The sequence below is a fragment of the Taudactylus pleione genome, unplaced genomic scaffold (genome assembly GCF_031769625.1).
Source record: "Taudactylus pleione unplaced genomic scaffold, aTauple2 ptg000007l, whole genome shotgun sequence".
Taxonomy (NCBI): Eukaryota; Metazoa; Chordata; class Amphibia; order Anura; family Myobatrachidae; genus Taudactylus; species Taudactylus pleione.
In genome coordinates this window covers 22564424-22581153 of record NW_028284410.1, presented here as the reverse complement: position 1 = coordinate 22581153, position 16730 = coordinate 22564424, and the positions used below count along the sequence as shown (strand labels likewise).

The 16730-nt window shown below is 43.8% G+C and overlaps 1 protein-coding gene across 1 annotated transcript in view; it reads left to right on the top strand.

Annotated features, from left to right (window-relative positions):
- Positions 1-222: 222 nt before the first annotated feature.
- CLIC4 (CLIC family member 4) overlaps positions 223-16730 on the top strand; it is a 68718-nt gene continuing 52210 nt past the window's right edge. Inside the window, exon 1 of the mRNA XM_088462534.1 lies at positions 223-684. Within this exon, the coding sequence (XP_088318660.1) occupies positions 616-684 (69 nt within the window). The 5' untranslated portion in view covers positions 223-615. The remainder of the gene's footprint in view (positions 685-16730) is intronic.

Here is a 16730-nt window from a genome sequence, read left to right as displayed (position 1 = left end):
AATGTCACTTTAATAAAAATACCAATTTTCTCTCTTCAAAGTTCCTGTAAAACCGCAGGGAAAGCACACAGCAGTGTATTATAGTCCCCACCTAGTAAAACGGTCTGAAATTCTGATGAATCTGTGTGGTGAGAAATGAAGAGGTTAATTATTCCACTTGTCTGTCTTGTCCTGCCCCTCCCCCCTCCTCCTCCCTCTCAGTCTCTCCCTGGTGCCGCCTCCCACTAAGTCCCGTTACACACACAGTCACATACTCAGCAGCACACTGTGTATAGCCAGCATATATACAGTGTTTATCCTCTGTTCTGCCCAGCGCACACACAGCCAGCAGGAATCTGCTACAGTATACAGGCAGGGCCGGGGCTGAGCGGGAACAGGGCAGCGAGAGAGACATTATTATCCTATTCCGTACAGAAGAGGGGAGCGGAGCATCAGCCCCTGAGAGAGCGGCCAGTAGGGGGAGAGGAGAGAAGAAAGTAGGAGAAAGAGGGTGCTGGGGAGTGGTGGGCACAACAGTGCGCTGCAGACAGCCAAACAAGGAATAGGAGGGAAGCAGGGGAGGGAGGCGAGTAACAGCGACGGACGGTCACTGGGAGTAGTAGCAGCAGCATCATCATGTCTCTGTCTGTGCCGCAGAACGGGCTGCAGGAGGACAAAGACAATCTTATAGAACTCTTTGTCAAGGTAAGTGCGGTGTGTGGGTCAGTGTCAGTGCGGTGTGTGGGTCAGTGTCTTGTGAGAGCGGATGTGCAGAGATCTTGCTCCCCCCTGTGCTGTCTGGAAAGTTCTCATCGCTGGAGTAAGATGGGTGACACCGGGCTAACTTTCCATCCCTGGCTGGCACATGGCCCCGCATTATCCCTATCCGTTGTGGTGATGTAGTCCTAGGCAATGGGCCGCTTATACAACGCTAATCTCCTCAGCAGCCTTGTCTGCTCTGTGACCTGATCTCCAGCTAATCCCCGTCATGTAAATGGCATGTTTGGACAATATTTAATTTATTTTAGATCGCAGAATGTAGCGTATTTATATGCAGTACGTAATGTCACTCTGACACATCCACAACATGTGCTGCTGACTCTATATGATCTACATCTATGCATTTTGTCGTCATTTCTACCGTAACAAGCATTGATATGATGGGACTACTGGAAAGGGTTGTAAACCCATCTCTAGTCCTGACTTCAGGGAGAGTTGTCCTGTATAAAGAGCAGCATTCACAGTGACTTTGATATACTGTAGTAGTTGGCAAAGTAAGGGTAGGTACACATTAGAACGTGTTTCCCGGGGTGACTGCAAAGGAACGACATTGCGTTCGCCCGTGCAATAGATGTAATACACAATATCTTCTGATCGGATGTTTTTCCAATTTGCCCCAAAAACAACATATGGTGCCGATATCGCTTATGCTGGATACACACGGTACGATCTGGACAATCAACTATATAGCTGAACAATTTCCCTTGAACTTTCTGTAGTGCAGGACAAACAATATTGGGTGTACACACTGAAAGATATCTATGATGGATATCTTTCAGTGAAGTTATCCTGCCACATCTCTTAAAATCGTGATGAAATCGTCGAAGTTGGTCTACATGCACTGACGACCATAGTTGTTATCTCCATGCGGGAACGCACATCGTTGGTCGTTCGCAGCATAAAAATTAACGATTTATCGTTGAATGATATCATTCATAAATATTTTAACATGTGTACCCACCCTAAAGCTGGGTACACCTTAGACAACTTGTGTACCCAGCCAGCCCACGATGCAACGGACCACATATTGTGTGGTTTGTACATACCACACAATCTGGTGAACGAATGCACCATATGTCGTTCACCAGCCGCATCCAAATACATGGGGTCTTTCATCAAATTGGCAGATTGAGCAGCATGTACCCTCGATCTGACGATGCGATGGATGACCCCGCAAGTACGCGCTTGCTTATGTGGACGATATGTCGGCCCAATCCGGCGACAGATCCTCTAATGTATACCCACTTTTAGAGACTTGTTTAAGAATAAGCTGGTAGAGACTGCGGTCATACATTTGATGATGATTGTCTGTTTCATCACTTGTGGTGCTTCAGTGTTTGAGCAGGCATACAGTCAGTACTGTTTATGGTGGTGATAGGTGCATGGTAGACCAGTGAGTAGTAACCGATTTTAACATCTGGTTGTTTGGCAAAAGACAAGCTAGATCCTAATACCGTCATTGTGGTGGTCTAATGACTGCATGCACAGAGATGTGTTTTGATTTTCAGATGTGATAGTCATCCTGTGCAATGACTGGAGGATCAGCTTTGTATACACTGGTCACATTTGAAAATTACAGCAGTTCTTGTTAGTAAGCAAATGAGCTGTAAAATGGCCACATACATTGTAATGTTGTAGAAACAGAAAATTAGTAAAGGCGCCTATATCCAGCTGCTGATTTAAAATATATTTACTTCAATCAATATCATATATAAAAATATATAAAATACAGGTGGACAATCGTTTCTTTGAATGGAAATAAATGCCAACAACAAACAGTGCATATACTCCATTAAAATAACATTGATTTCTAGTAAATTAATATGCAATGATCCCTCTGAAGAAACCTCCGTGTTTGTGGGCGGAGAAACGCGTCAGTGGTCGGCTGCCAGTGACACGTAGGTGGAACGCGGAAACAATCCGGTGGCTAGCAGCACGTGGTTAGCGGTGGAGCATTACCCGTATCCCCTCGCCCAGGACTTGGGGAGGGACCGTGTCACGGGAGCGGAGGTCCCTTTGCGCTGAGACTCTGTGCCACCAGTGGCCGGGTGAGCAGCCGGAGAGTCGAGCCAGCAGTGCACAGCCCGGATTACAGCCAATTTGAGCAGCGCAGAGTTTGGCTCTCAAGTGCCTGGAGGCCATAGCATCGGCACTACACATATGAAAGCCAAGGTACGGCCTCTTGGATACATCCTCCCTCACATCAGGTAGAGGAATTTACCAATTTGTATGCATACTTATCAACTTGTCCAATGAACCTTGCTTCTATTCACCACCTGCTGGCTTATTAACTTATTGGCTTACTAATAAACTGCCGAACTGTGCTATTGGAAATCATTCTGCTTAATTAACAACTATACTGCTGCCACTAATATCTTCTGCTTACGGATGAACTATCTGAATTAACTGTGCTATGCTACCATAATCATTGCATATTAATTTACTAGAAATCAATGTTATTTTAATGAGTATATGCACTGTTTGTTGTTTGTATTTATTTCCATTCAAAGAAACTATTGTCCACCTGTATTTTATATATTTTTATACATGATATTGATTGAAGTAAAAATATTTTAAATCAGCAGCTGGATATAGGCGCCTTTACTAAATTTCTTTATTTCATATAAATCTGTGGACCTACATTGTATGGGCAGCCTAGACTAGACTGTATTATAATACACACACACATTATTGTGTTATTTAAAAGCGCTCACTTGTTTCTCTTGATTTCTACCTTAATGTTGTACCATGTGTGACTCCAAAGCAAGCGCCATCTGATTGGTGATTACATCTGATTGGTGATTGTGTTAGATTGGCCACTGTTTACATGTGTGCACGGTCATTATCTGATTGTATAAAGTCAAATTGGACACTGACCCTGTCGCTTGATGTTCAGTTGTAGTGACAGGATCAGCCAATGTGTATGTTGAGAAAAGCTTCCTATTTGCTTTATACTTAAAGGTCATAAATGTAGTTTTAAGATTTTACTACATAATAAGGTCAGGTGCAGAATAGTGAGTCTGTGTTTAGCTGGTGGCAAATTCAACTCTGCTGTAAGACATTTTAGTCTTCATTCTAGCACCCTGCACCTGTCACAACCCTTGCAATTCCTCTATCCTGCCTGGGGTGTCGCTCTCTGCTCTGGTGCTTCTAGAACACTCAGCTGATGCAACAAACTGCTGAGATTCAGCAGTTTGTGTGCTAGAAGCACCAGAGCAGAGTGCGACACCCCAGGCAGGAAAGAGGAGCTGCACGGGTTTTAACAGATGCAGGGTGCTAGAATAACAACTACGTTTTAGAGCTGCTTAGTGTCATTGGGGTATATGTACTAAAAATCACGGTGTCAACATTTTTCTCATTGTACATCGCAGCTGGGATAATAATTTTTTTTTCTTTTTTACATAATTATTCCTGCTATGTGCTAAATGTAACTCTGATCGACAGTGGTAGCACTAACCGCTGACCCTGCGACTTACATTCAAGAGGCTGCGGGAGAGTAAGATCCCTCTCCTGTGATTATGCCTCCATAAGCATAAAGCGGTTTACGCCATTTGAGGAAAGTGTAAACCAAAGAGACCAAACTTGGATAATCTTTGCTTTTCAGAGTTTGGTACATAGGGGTCAGACTGCAGTCCCAATTGACATGGCGGCAGTGGTCTGCATTGGAAGTTGGCCTATTGGAGATTTCACAGAAATCTCCTGTAAAAGGCTGTTCTTACATATCTGGAATACTTATAATTATGCAGATACTGACGTTTCTGCATAATTTTTATGAAGCATTGGCTTCATAAATAGGTCCCATAGTCCTTGAAGTAATAATTTACAAACTTGCAGTAAATAGTTAAGCATAATGTCCAATAATTTGGTTTACTTTTTACTCCTTTTGGGGTTTTTAATTTCTTTATCAGTGAATTTATTAGAAGTGTCCATTGTATATAAATCCATCTGAAGTTGTTTTATATTTTCTTTGTAGCAACAACACATTGTCCTATTTTCAGAAGACAAAACATTTCATCCTACTGTAGTGATACACATAAAGCTCCAGTAGATTGATGGCTTTCTCTGACCTAATATTACTCTTCTTTTGTCCTTATGTTATTTATTCAGAACACACACTGGGAGAATGCTCTCGGGGGATCTGTGCCCTAATTTTATCAGCTTGTTGGAGAAATACAATGGTTCTCTTTAAAAATAGTCTTATAAATTGAATACCACTAAAGCACCTTCCAGTTATCAGTCCCAATACCACCCTTGCTAACTTGCAATCTCATTTTAAATATGTTTGGAAGAACGGATCCTATGTTATCTGGGTGTTCAGATTACCCCTACTGTGGCCACCGCAGCTGAAGCTGATATTCTTCCTTTAATTATAATATTGACCAATCTTAAGCGGACTTGGCTGACACAAAAGGTCTTCTGGCTGGGTTGCCTAGTGTCTTTTCAAAGTACGCTTGTGTTTAAATAGATGTTTCTGTTTCTTACTATACATTAAAAATGATCTTCTCTAACTATGGCCCATATTCAATTAGTTTTGCGAACGCGATAAAGTTTCGCCTGCCGTACTTTTCGCTTTTGTCACGTATTTTGGCCGTGGAAACTTAGTGCGCGTACCCGCGATTCACCCTATTCAATACCAAAAGACGCGAAAATGGAGACGTGGTGTCAGAATCGGGGAACTCAGCCTGAACCCCCCCCCCCAAAAAAAATATGCGGAAACATTGGGGATCAATGTAGTAGTGCCCGATTAGCCCTAATTAACTATTTGTTAGTACAATTGCCTCTAATTAGCGTCTTTGCACAAGTGGTGAAGAATAGCGTAAAGCAGTTTTTTTTGGAGAAAATAAATAGTCCCAGCAAATGTAGGGTACATGAAAATGGGTGCTAGCATATTTTGAAGTCGCTAAAGTGAAGCTTTAAAAAACGCACCTTAAGCTACTTTTTTGCCCCCAAGTGCATTTTTGGGGTGTTCCTCACTTCTTTTTTTTTTAACGCAGTTATCCTTTGTGGGGCTGTCCCAAGGGTGCGGAATGGTTTCCCCACCTTTGCACCCCAAAATAGCGATTTTTGCACTCTTTTTCTCCACCTATTCAGAGGCAAATCTCTTTTGTCTATTACATTGCATTTTCGCGTACACGAAAACTGAATACGGAGATATGTTTCCGCTTGGTGAAAAGTCGCAATCGGCGATACTTTGCGGATTCCAACTTTTCTAATTGAATATGGAACTACAGTATGTTTGAAAACAGGGCGGAATTCAATTGTTTTTATCCCCTATCGCGCCCGACGGAGCTATTCTATTCTTGCTCCTGTCGGGCGCGATCAGCTGCCAAGCACTACATTTCAGCTCGCAGCCCCTGGGGGATGAGAGCTGAAATGTGCGAAAAGTGACATGTTTGGTCGCCCAAACATCACTTTTCGCGATAGCGCCCAGCACTTTGGTCGGGTTTAGCTGCTTTACGCGGCTAAACCTGACCTCTATGGGCGCGATCAGCGCGAAGAACGGCAGCAATTGAATGGCGGCCCACGATCTCCTGTCACTTTAGACGGGAGATCCGGACCGCGTAATCAATTGAATTCCGCCCAAACAGTCTGTGAGTCCTTAACAAGCACTCTGGGTGTATAGCCCTCCAACACCTTGCCCTATCTGGATAGGAAGCCTGCTCTGGTGTATCTGATACATGATTTATCTGGGCTCCAAAATCTGTGTCCAGTGGAATGTGCAGTGCAGGGAGATCTGAAGATCCTGCAGCCGACACCATGCTTCTAGATGCGGTGGGGGTATGATATTTTGAGCAGTTGTACACCAGATCGTACAGTGTGTTACGAACCACCTGATATATTGTGCCATCGCATCTGTTGTTGCTGGGTACACTGTCTAGTGTGTACCCAGATTTAGTCTCCACTAGTGACTACTTACGAGTTTGGAGCCCCTATCCCTGCATGTGCTATTTAATACATTTGGGTAGTATTATCACATACTGCAGTGCGATTTTGGGTGCTAATATCGCGGCCAGATCCTGTTGAGTATCTTTATTGATAAATGGCCCCCTTAACCTTGCATAAAATGTGGCCTGCCTAGTCTAAATATTTGTGGTGTATTTTCAATAGGCTGAAGTACAAGGCATACTAAAACCTATGTGGCAGGAGTAATTTTGCTTGGTTAACATATCCTTAACATATGTCCCTCCCTGAAGTTTATTTAATTTTTTACAATGCCAGGCCCCTAAACAGTCATGATATATGTTGGGACATATTTTCTTTAAAACAAGGGTAGCAGTAGCTCCGAATTGGAGGCATGCGCTTCCCCCAACATTGATAAAATGATCACATAGTCTGTTTCATTTGTACGGTCTACATTACACACTGGCCCAGGCAGAATGTATTTAATGCTGTATTGTTCTGGTAACAAGAAGTGTAATTATGTATGTACCCCTTTCTATCCTGTTTCCTTTCTCCATAATATTTTTTTGGACCCTTTAATATTTTTATAAAATATTTCAGTAAACAATATCATTGTGGAGTTATTGCTGCTTTTGAATCAAAGAAAATAACATGTTCTTCTAAAGAAACCTAGTATTTTACAGATTGTTTTGTGATATGTGTGGTAATATCAATATTGTTGTACACCCAGTGGTGAGTCTGTTCTATTCAACAGTTATACTATGCTCTTGTGGACAGTTTCCAGTAGTTCTGTGTACAGCATGTCTTGCTGTTACATTAGTGGTTTTCCAACTTTCAGGAATCAGAACTCTAGAACTGAAATTGTACAGGGGATTTTTTTTTGTAATCATTTTTTTTTATTATAATTCTATGGTATGAAAGCTGTATTGGGGGAATTCAACTAGCTCCAATAACCCATTTACAGGGGTTATCGCGGCTAAATAAATTTTTTTGCGACTGAATTAGCAGATTAGTAGAGCAAATTAAGCTGCATTAACTCTCCATAGAAATTAAGGTTTTTTTAAGTTAAACAGGGGGATTTATGACTCTAGTTTCCATGTAGCATTTTGTAATAGTAATACAGGTTGAGTTTCCCATATGCAAAATGCTTGGGACCAAGGGTATTTTGGCTATCGGAATATTCCGTATTTTGGAATATTTGCATACCATATTGAAATGTCTTAGGAATAGGGCCCAAATCTAAACACAAAATGCATTTATGTATTATATACACACAGCCTGAAGGTAATTTTATACAATATTTTCAATAATTTTGTGGCTCAAACAAAGTTTGTGTACATACATATATTTAATTTATGTTTCATATACACCTTATACCAGGGCTCGTCAAATCCTGGGTGCCAGTTCGCCATGGCGACCAAGTATTTTGACCTGGCGACTGGATTTTGTGTTGGCTTCCACAGGGCTGACAGTGCTGTGATCGAGCTTTGCATGCACTGTGCTGCGGGTGCGGTCTCCGTAGCCCCAGAGGTCAGAGCTCAGCTGGGGAGGACGCGGATACCAAAGTCAGGGCTGAGCCGGGGAGAATGCAGTGTAATGCAGGGGCAGCTAGGTGACTGTACTGTGCCTGCCGTACACACGAGGCTGGGCCTCCCGTCACCTTTGGGACCATTGTGGAGTGAGTTACTGTCTGCAGCGCTCCTTCCATTGTTGTCACGTCAACAATGCAATACGTCTGTAACAAGCACCTGGCTGTTAGCTTCGGCTAGAGAAGGGAGCACTGACCACTGTGGTTTATGAGCGAGATCCCAGCAGCTTTGGCACCCCCGGCGGTCCTAGACTCAGGTATCCCCAGTGAAGAATCAATGCAGCGGCAGCCATCAAAACACAGTAAGACATGTTGTTTCTGGCTGCACATTAACACTGCGCCACCTCCATAATGTCTGGGCCTCCTGCTGTGCCGGTCCTGAAGCCAGTCTGTTGCACTGTTAAGCTACCCCCCCCTTCCATCGGGCCATAAGTTTACTTTATATCAACGGCAGACATATTAATTTAAGGTCTTCCTCTGATGAGCTTTATTAATTGGGGGCCCTATTGTGTGGCATGCTATGATTTGGGGTTACTGCTGTGAGGCATACTCTGGATTGGGATCCCTGCCGTGTGGCATACTCTGAATTGGGGGTAGTGATATGTTTTATACTATACATTAGACACCAGAGATTAGCATGTGGCTGGGAATGATGGGCATTTAAGTGGCACGTGTGGTGGTCTAATGGCATGTGGGGAGTTCTGATGGGGCATTGAAGGGGCTTGCATGGTGCTCTATACAAGTTTTCCTATATTTTGGTTGGTGATGATCTGGCTCCTAAACTTTTACGCTGGCTTCTAGATTTTAATAAAATTTGTCGAACCCTGCCTTATACACAAAGTCTGAAGGTAATTTTATACTTTATATTTAATTTTGTGCCTAAAGCAAAGTTTGTGTATATTGAACCATCAAAAAGCAAAGTTTTCACTATCTGTCATGCTAAAAATATTCCTTATTTCAGAATATATGGATATGGGAGACTCAACCTGTAATGGCACCAGTTACCTGAATTACCACTTTCAGCTTCAGTAGTGTATACAAGTAATGATATGAGAGATTCAGTAAAATGTTCGTATGGGAAAACCTAAATGGGCCGATTCAATTCAGGGCGCTGTTGATAATGCCAGGAGGGAGCTCCCGGAGCTATTCAATTCAGTGCTTTTTAGGACGACTAAATGATTTCCTCTCGCACCCTCCTGAGTGTGTGAAGAGAAATCTGACTAAAGTCCCGTTTTTCGGCTTAGAGCAGCGCTAATAGCCTCGCGACTGGCACTTTAGTTTGGAAATGCCAGTTTACGCAACTAAACACCCAGGTTAAGTCGTGAGAAGTGGCATTCTTCGACTTAAGTTGTTATAGTCGGACAAATCGGCACACTGAATTGAAGAGCTCCAGTACCAACTTCCCGGCGCTATTCAACTCCTGCTGAATTGAATCGCCCCCAAAGCTACCCCTGCCCATTTTATTTTGGATAGGCTTTAAAAGGTTGGAATCACATGTACCCCTGTTTACCAAGTACCATATAATCTGTATACATTTATGTAAATCCATATCTTGTGTATTTACATTTCTTTTGTTTTAAATCCTTCTAATTAGATATTTTACATATTTTTATTTGCTAGAAACATTGTAATGTACCATTCAAATCTATCTGAGGAACCCTGTTGGTAGGTATACATAGCCCTGGTTCTAAAGTATATTTTTGCACCTCTTTCAGTGAAAGCAAATCATAGTTCTTGCTGGTAATGAATGAGCGTGTGGACCCACTGGCTTGTTGGGCAGGGAGCAAAAGAACAGTGTAGTTTTAGGTGTTCCTGGCATGTACACTTTAAGGTTTGTTTAATACTAAGGGGGGAATTCAATTAGACGCGATAACTTATAGCACATGTGAAAACGTTTCACCTAAACACGTACCGTGCAATCCAATTCCCCGAGTTATTGCACGCACGTTGCGAAAACTCCATAGATGAAAAAACGGCGAAAAGTTTTCACCATTTCTGCGCAGGTGAAAAAATTAGCAAAATTCCTATTCTTTGGCTAAAAATGTGGGGACGGTTCAGAACTCTTTGGACCCCCCCTTAATGACTAATTAGGCAATAGCTTAATTCCCTCTAATAATTACATGTCATTTTTGGGGTGAAAATGGGTAAAATACTGAGTCAGGTACTTTGGGGGCTATATGGATGGGCCAGGTGTTTTTAGGATTGCAGGTGGTTGTAGCAGGTGTATTTTTAATTTTTTTTTAAACGGTACTTGCTAGAGACACAAATATTCTAGAACCCAATTTAACTGCAATAATTATTTTCTCAAAATAATATTGCTTTTTTATCAGTTTCCCACACTATGCATATAACAACCATTTCACACAATTTAAGAACCCAAAAAACTTTTATTAGGGCTAGTAATACACTTCTGTATTGATTTCCTATGTCATTTAGGCTTTTTATGTGGTACAGACTGACTTTCGCTAGTTTCGCCATGCGCAATTATCACACATATGCGTTTTTGAGTGTTTTGTAATTGGATAGAGCAAAAACGGGAGCGCGCATTGTGAAAATATTGCACCAAAACTAGCGAATAGTGTGAAAACTTCTCCGGCGATAAGTTTTCGTTTTATGGCGGCTACTTGAATCCAGCCCTTAGCTGCCATCAGCATCGCAAGTTTTGCATCACTTCCCATATAGGTGCGCAGGAAGAGTTGCGTTGTTGGGAAGGTAACATAACTGGCACAACGCCTTTCATTTAATTACCCCCTTTGTACCTGATGCTGAGCTGGATTTATGCTAGTTCGTGCAGTGTAAAATACATTCCCATTAAACCGTCCAGACTCCTATGCAGGTTTGTGTGAGGGGTGAGACGGACTGGTGCAGGTACACCTTGATGATGATGGTTGCAGGCACTACCTAGCGTTCCCGTTAGGTTGTTTTAGCGGAGCGCCGTGCCCTGCTTGATTTTAATTTGCTAAAACGCCCCCTGCCCTTATGGAGGGCACCCTGGTGCCCCGTTCATCTCGTGCTGACTCGGTAGGCCCGTAGCAGCGCACCCTGCATCAACTTGATCCCACTTCATGCTGCTGTGCATTGATTGGACAGACCAGTGACAGCGTGCAGCCTGATTACCAGGCAGGTTGCCATGACAGCCAAGGATGGGGTTAGGATGTCAGGCTGGAGCGGGGCGGCCGCTCTGCAACTTCAAGCGCAGGGTCAACAGTCCAATCGCAGTGCGGTCGGCTCTGAATTGACACATGGCGGAGGCCAGCAGGCAGAGAGAGGTGGCAGTGACTGGATGCCGCCGGAGCTCCCGCTGTGCTGCTGCTGTATGCTCTAAGGTTGCAGGGGCTGGTGCACCTCTCCCTGCAGGAGCTGCTCACACCGGGCTCCAGCAGCTCTGACTTTAATGCAGTCAGCTCCAGGTGACACTGTATGCTTGTCTAGTGACCTCCTGCAGCAGCCCATGTCTTCCGGATTCAATCATGCACAGATGACTAACTCTTCAGAGAAATCCTGAAAACATGAGCTGCTGGGAGGAGGTGAACACGGGTGTGGAAGCTGCTGCTGCCGGCTAATAGTTTTTTTTTTTTCCCTCCCATAAATCATGCCTAATATGGGTCCAACTAAGCATCAGGCCGTTTATGTTAAATCTACAAGCTAGGCAGGATTCATAGGGGGAATTCAATTGATTGCAATGTTGAATAACGCTGGGAATGAGTGCCCGGGGCTGTTCAAAATTGGCCGTGCTGTAAACCCGCAACAAAAGCATTTCTGTGCACACCCTCCTGAGATGCGAGCAAAAACGCAACTAAATTAGTGTTGTGATGCTAGTTGCGGGCTTATCGCGTGCGCTAACATCATCGTGCCCCGCACTTAAGTCGTAAAATGCCATTTATCGCGTTTTAACCCCCAGCATTAGGTGCGGTAAAGTGCATCTCCCGACTTAAGTGGTGTGCGCAATGTAGACAATTTAATAGCTTCGGGCACTCATTCCCAGATCTAAACCAGCTCACGTTCAATTGAATTCCCCCCATAGACGGCTATAAAACAAAATAAAAAATTATACGCTAGCTATTTTCTTGCGTTTGAGCTTGTTGAACCTTGAACTAAATATTTGCAAATGTAAGCATGAAAAAGCAGCCCCTGCAAAACGTTTGACCCTGCGTTCGTTTTGTAAAATGTAAATACAGTTTTACAGCATCACTGGCTGCTCACCTTCAGTAAAGAGAATATCAAGAGTGAAATTCACCCAAAGTTACTTACTTGCTTATTCAGAAGATGCATGCTATTGGGTGACATTATTAAAATTGTGAGTTTCATGTGTTTGTTCAAATAAACATTTATATAATGTCTCTCTAGAGTTTAATCTTCAAGTAATGTTCATCTAACTGCAGCTAAAAACTGTGGACTGAAGTGATCTTTGAGCTCTGTCTGAATAAATTATCTTGGGGGAGGAAGCTAATGTTTTGTAAAAAATACTGATGAAATCCCAGTACATGGGCCAGCGGACAATGACACATCTAGTGACAGAACGATGAATAGATGTAGCTAATATTAAAGTGTCTTATCCTATTGAGTGGAAAGTGTCACTTACTGAATGGTCGTTTTTGTTCTATAGATGCCAGCTGCCTTTCCCCTCCTTTTGTCCTGTGGTGCCTTATCACACATCTGCACACAGTGATTACAGGAGCTGGAAGCTGCATGTGAAGTTAAAATCCACCTTCAGTATCCAACACATACATTAAATACAGGAATGTTGTAAATATGTTAGAATTGAGTAATCCCATTCTTAATCCTGGTTTCATAAATAAGTATCCTCTTGCAGGATTGCACATTTTTCTGTTTGATATGGATAGAGGCGGATGGATTTATTTGGCTTATTTTACCGAAATATCTAATGTTATGTAATACCGAATTCCTCCTAAATTATGATTGAAGTTTGTTTTTGAGAAGTGTTCTGAAAGTGTTTCATGCATTTCTGCATTGATGAATTGGGAAGTAGAAAGGTGTCCTACTTAAATACACATATCAATTATTGTCTTCATGCCAGCCCTGTTACGTGACCCATGCAATGTAATTTCAATATTGTAACTCCTGTCAGTGCACTATTAACCCAGCATTTTAACCTGTAGTTGGACACACAGGGGTGATTCTGTTGTTTCCCCAGGCGGCTCTGACTAATGGGCACCCGACGGAGCAATTCAATTGTTCCATTCGGGTGCAAAAAGCCTCTAAGGTGGTGAGCAGAAATGTGCGTAAGTTGGGAGTTTGGGCACCCAAAGCATTTCTTTAGACCGGTTTAGTAGCTCTTCACGGCTAAACCAGTGCTTCTGGGCGCCTTATGGGTGAAACAATTTAATTGATGGGCGCCCATTACATTTGGGCACAATTGAATTCTCCTGAATATGTGTTGCTCCAGTGTAATCTGATCATCGCTTCTGTATGGTGAAGCAATACAGAGATTGCAAACCCGAAATAGATTCTTTTGCTCACTACTCGGGTATTAGCATTGGCCCATGTGTTACCAGCTTACCAGTCTTGCTGTATAAACTTTTCCACATGGACTAGTTGTGAATGGATTGATTTTGTGGTGCTTCAGTGTTCTCCCCAGGCTTTATTTAAAGGGCGGTCCGTCCGGCAAAATTATCTTGCCGCACGGGACTTGCAGGACGCGCTGTTTGTCCTGTGTGCAGCACCGCAGATTCTCTTCACTACAGCTCCCAGAATCACCCTGGCGCTTGCGGCTCCTCCTCCCTCTGTGTCCGCCTTCTGCAGCTGCCGACCGCTCGTCGCTCAGACACAGACTCCGTTACTATTCCTGTGCCCCGTGTTCCCGGGCTCACTCAGCCACACTCCGTCCCTCTCCATCACACGCTGCTCCCGCCACAGCCACTCCATTCACTGTGCCCCAGTGGGGATGTCTGACCCGGGTTGGGGAGGTGTGCAGACCCATTGGTGCTGCAGAAACACTTCCAGAAGCTGGTGCTGCAGCTGTTCAGGTGTAAACGATACTGGTAGAGGAGCACCCTGAAAGGTGAGGACCCCTGTCCTTTGTGTTACTGGCTGGCTTTGTGGCCCCTATCACTCCCCGGCTGTGTGGCCACTTCGCCTGGTATTAATTCCCATTTACCCTGACTGCTTTGTGCAATAAGGGGCCATACTGTGTACATATTGGGCAATAAGGGGGCATACTGTGTACATAATGGGCAATAAAGGGGCATACTGTGTACATAATGGGCAATAAAGGGGCCATATTGTGTGGGCTTAATGTGAATTGGTACTATTGTGTGGCCACACCCCTCCATGTAAAGCTACGCCCCTTTTTGAATGAATGCTGCCACCCGGCTGCTACTTGATGCCACCAGGCTCCCAACACTTTTCTAACTCTGTGCTTACTTGTTTAAGAAATCACTGCTGACACACGCATGGATTTTGCCTATTGCACTATCAATGAGATTAGCGTGTGCCATCATTGTAAATTCTGAACATGTAGTCTCCCGTACTCTTCTATATAGGAGCCTTCAGTATTTTCAAAAGACAACTGCAACCACAACTTGAATTACCACTTCACAAGAGAAACACATATTTCCTGAAATCTGATTTCATGAAACCTATAGCGCACATACTACTCAGCACTTTTACAGACAGTATTTAGTCAATCACATCAGTCCCTGTCCCAATGGAGCTTTCACTCTATATTTCCTATCACATGTACACACATGCACACTAGGGGTGATTTTTGTTAGAATCCAATTAACCTACTAAGGTGTTTTTGTAGTGTAGGAGGAAATCAAAGTACCTAGAGGGAACCAATGCAAACACGAGAAGAACATACAAACTCTACACAGTTATGTCTTTGTCTGGCAATTGAACTCATGGCCTCAGTGCTGTGAAGGATTAATTCTAACTGCTACACAACCAAGTCCATTTATATTTGCATGAATTAAGCAGTCAGTATTTGTAAAATGCAACAGCAGATAAACAATATGGATTGAGCAATCCAGGATCTTGGGCAATAAGCCCTAAGGTGTATGTGATACTTCTGAGTGTCGGGATCACATCTTGATAGTTTTATAGGTTTGATTTATATTAAATATCAATATGCTTTAACTCTTATGGGGGTTTCTGCGTGCCCCCAACGTTCTGTTCGCTTTCTAGGTCCGTGACCTGTTGCGTAGCTGCTATTGCAACAGCTGATCAGGTAATGCCGCAGTCCCACTGCCCGGGGTCTCCCACTCAGGCTGTGTAAGCAGTGCAGCTCCCATCTGAAATGCAGCCACTGGCGTCACAAGGGGGGGGTGTGCCACACTGTGTGATACCATCCAAGGGGGTGACACCAAAATAGCAGAGCCAAGACACGGAGAGCGGAAGGGGAGAGACTGTGGGCTGCCCCAGCAGCTGCATAAGCGCTGGGGAAGCCCACTGTGTGCCAAGAACAGGAGGCGGTAACACCCCCAAGATCGGGGCACACAATGGGGTGTGGCTTTGTGAGTCATGGCCGCGCCCCCTTTCGACTCAGTTTGACTCACCAGGTGTCACCCAGGTAAGTGACGCCTCTGAATGCAGGACAGGGCTTTGCCTGGTATATGTGTGTGTTTATTTCATTATTTTTTATTATTTTCTCCCCCTGTCCTATCTGCACTTTGGTTGTAGAATTAATATTAAGCATCTTTCAGAAAAGACAAATACGTTATTTTTCTACATAATCTCCCTGCTTTTCAATACACTTGACCACCTGTCAACAAGCTTTCATATTTTCTCATTAAAAATGTTTTAGGCTGATCTGCGAGCCACGAATGCACTGCTGTCTTCAAACCCAAGTCTGTCATGGATTATAGCAAAGTCATGGCTGATTTGCAAATTATTTGCAACTTAAACCACTGTCTCTAGTCTATCCAACAGAATTAGTTCACATGGACGCTCAATGTTCTCAACAGTCGTGGACGGGCGTCCAGGCCTTCTTCATGGCTGACATTTGTGCGACCTTTGAACTTCTCTATCCATTCATACATACTTATTTGCAACAAAACTCTTCCTCCATACTGTGCACAAAGGCCCTGATTCAGAGCCGGACGCTCTGACCAGAGCGCTCGCTCTGAATCAGGGCCCACCTCCATTAAAATGGAGCGTCGTCCTGGACGCTCGTATAGCTGTGGGTCACCACCCACAGCATATACGAGCGTCCAACAAGATGGTCGCGATGGTCTTGACCATCGCGACCATCGGACTTGCGAGAGAAACCCTGTGGTCGGGTTTCTCAACCGCAAGGCCAGGAGTGATTTTGGCTCTATCAGAGCCAAAATCACTCCCACTGATATCACTAGTGATGTCAGTGGGGCCGGCTTGAGACGCCTCCGTCTGGCAGGCACGCCCCCGGAACGCCCACCAAAGGGGGCGTGCTGTCAATCAACATCGACAGCACACCCCTTTGGTGTGAGACCCGGAGCGATGGAAAGTCCTTCGCTCACCGGGTCTCGCGCATGCGCACGACGGA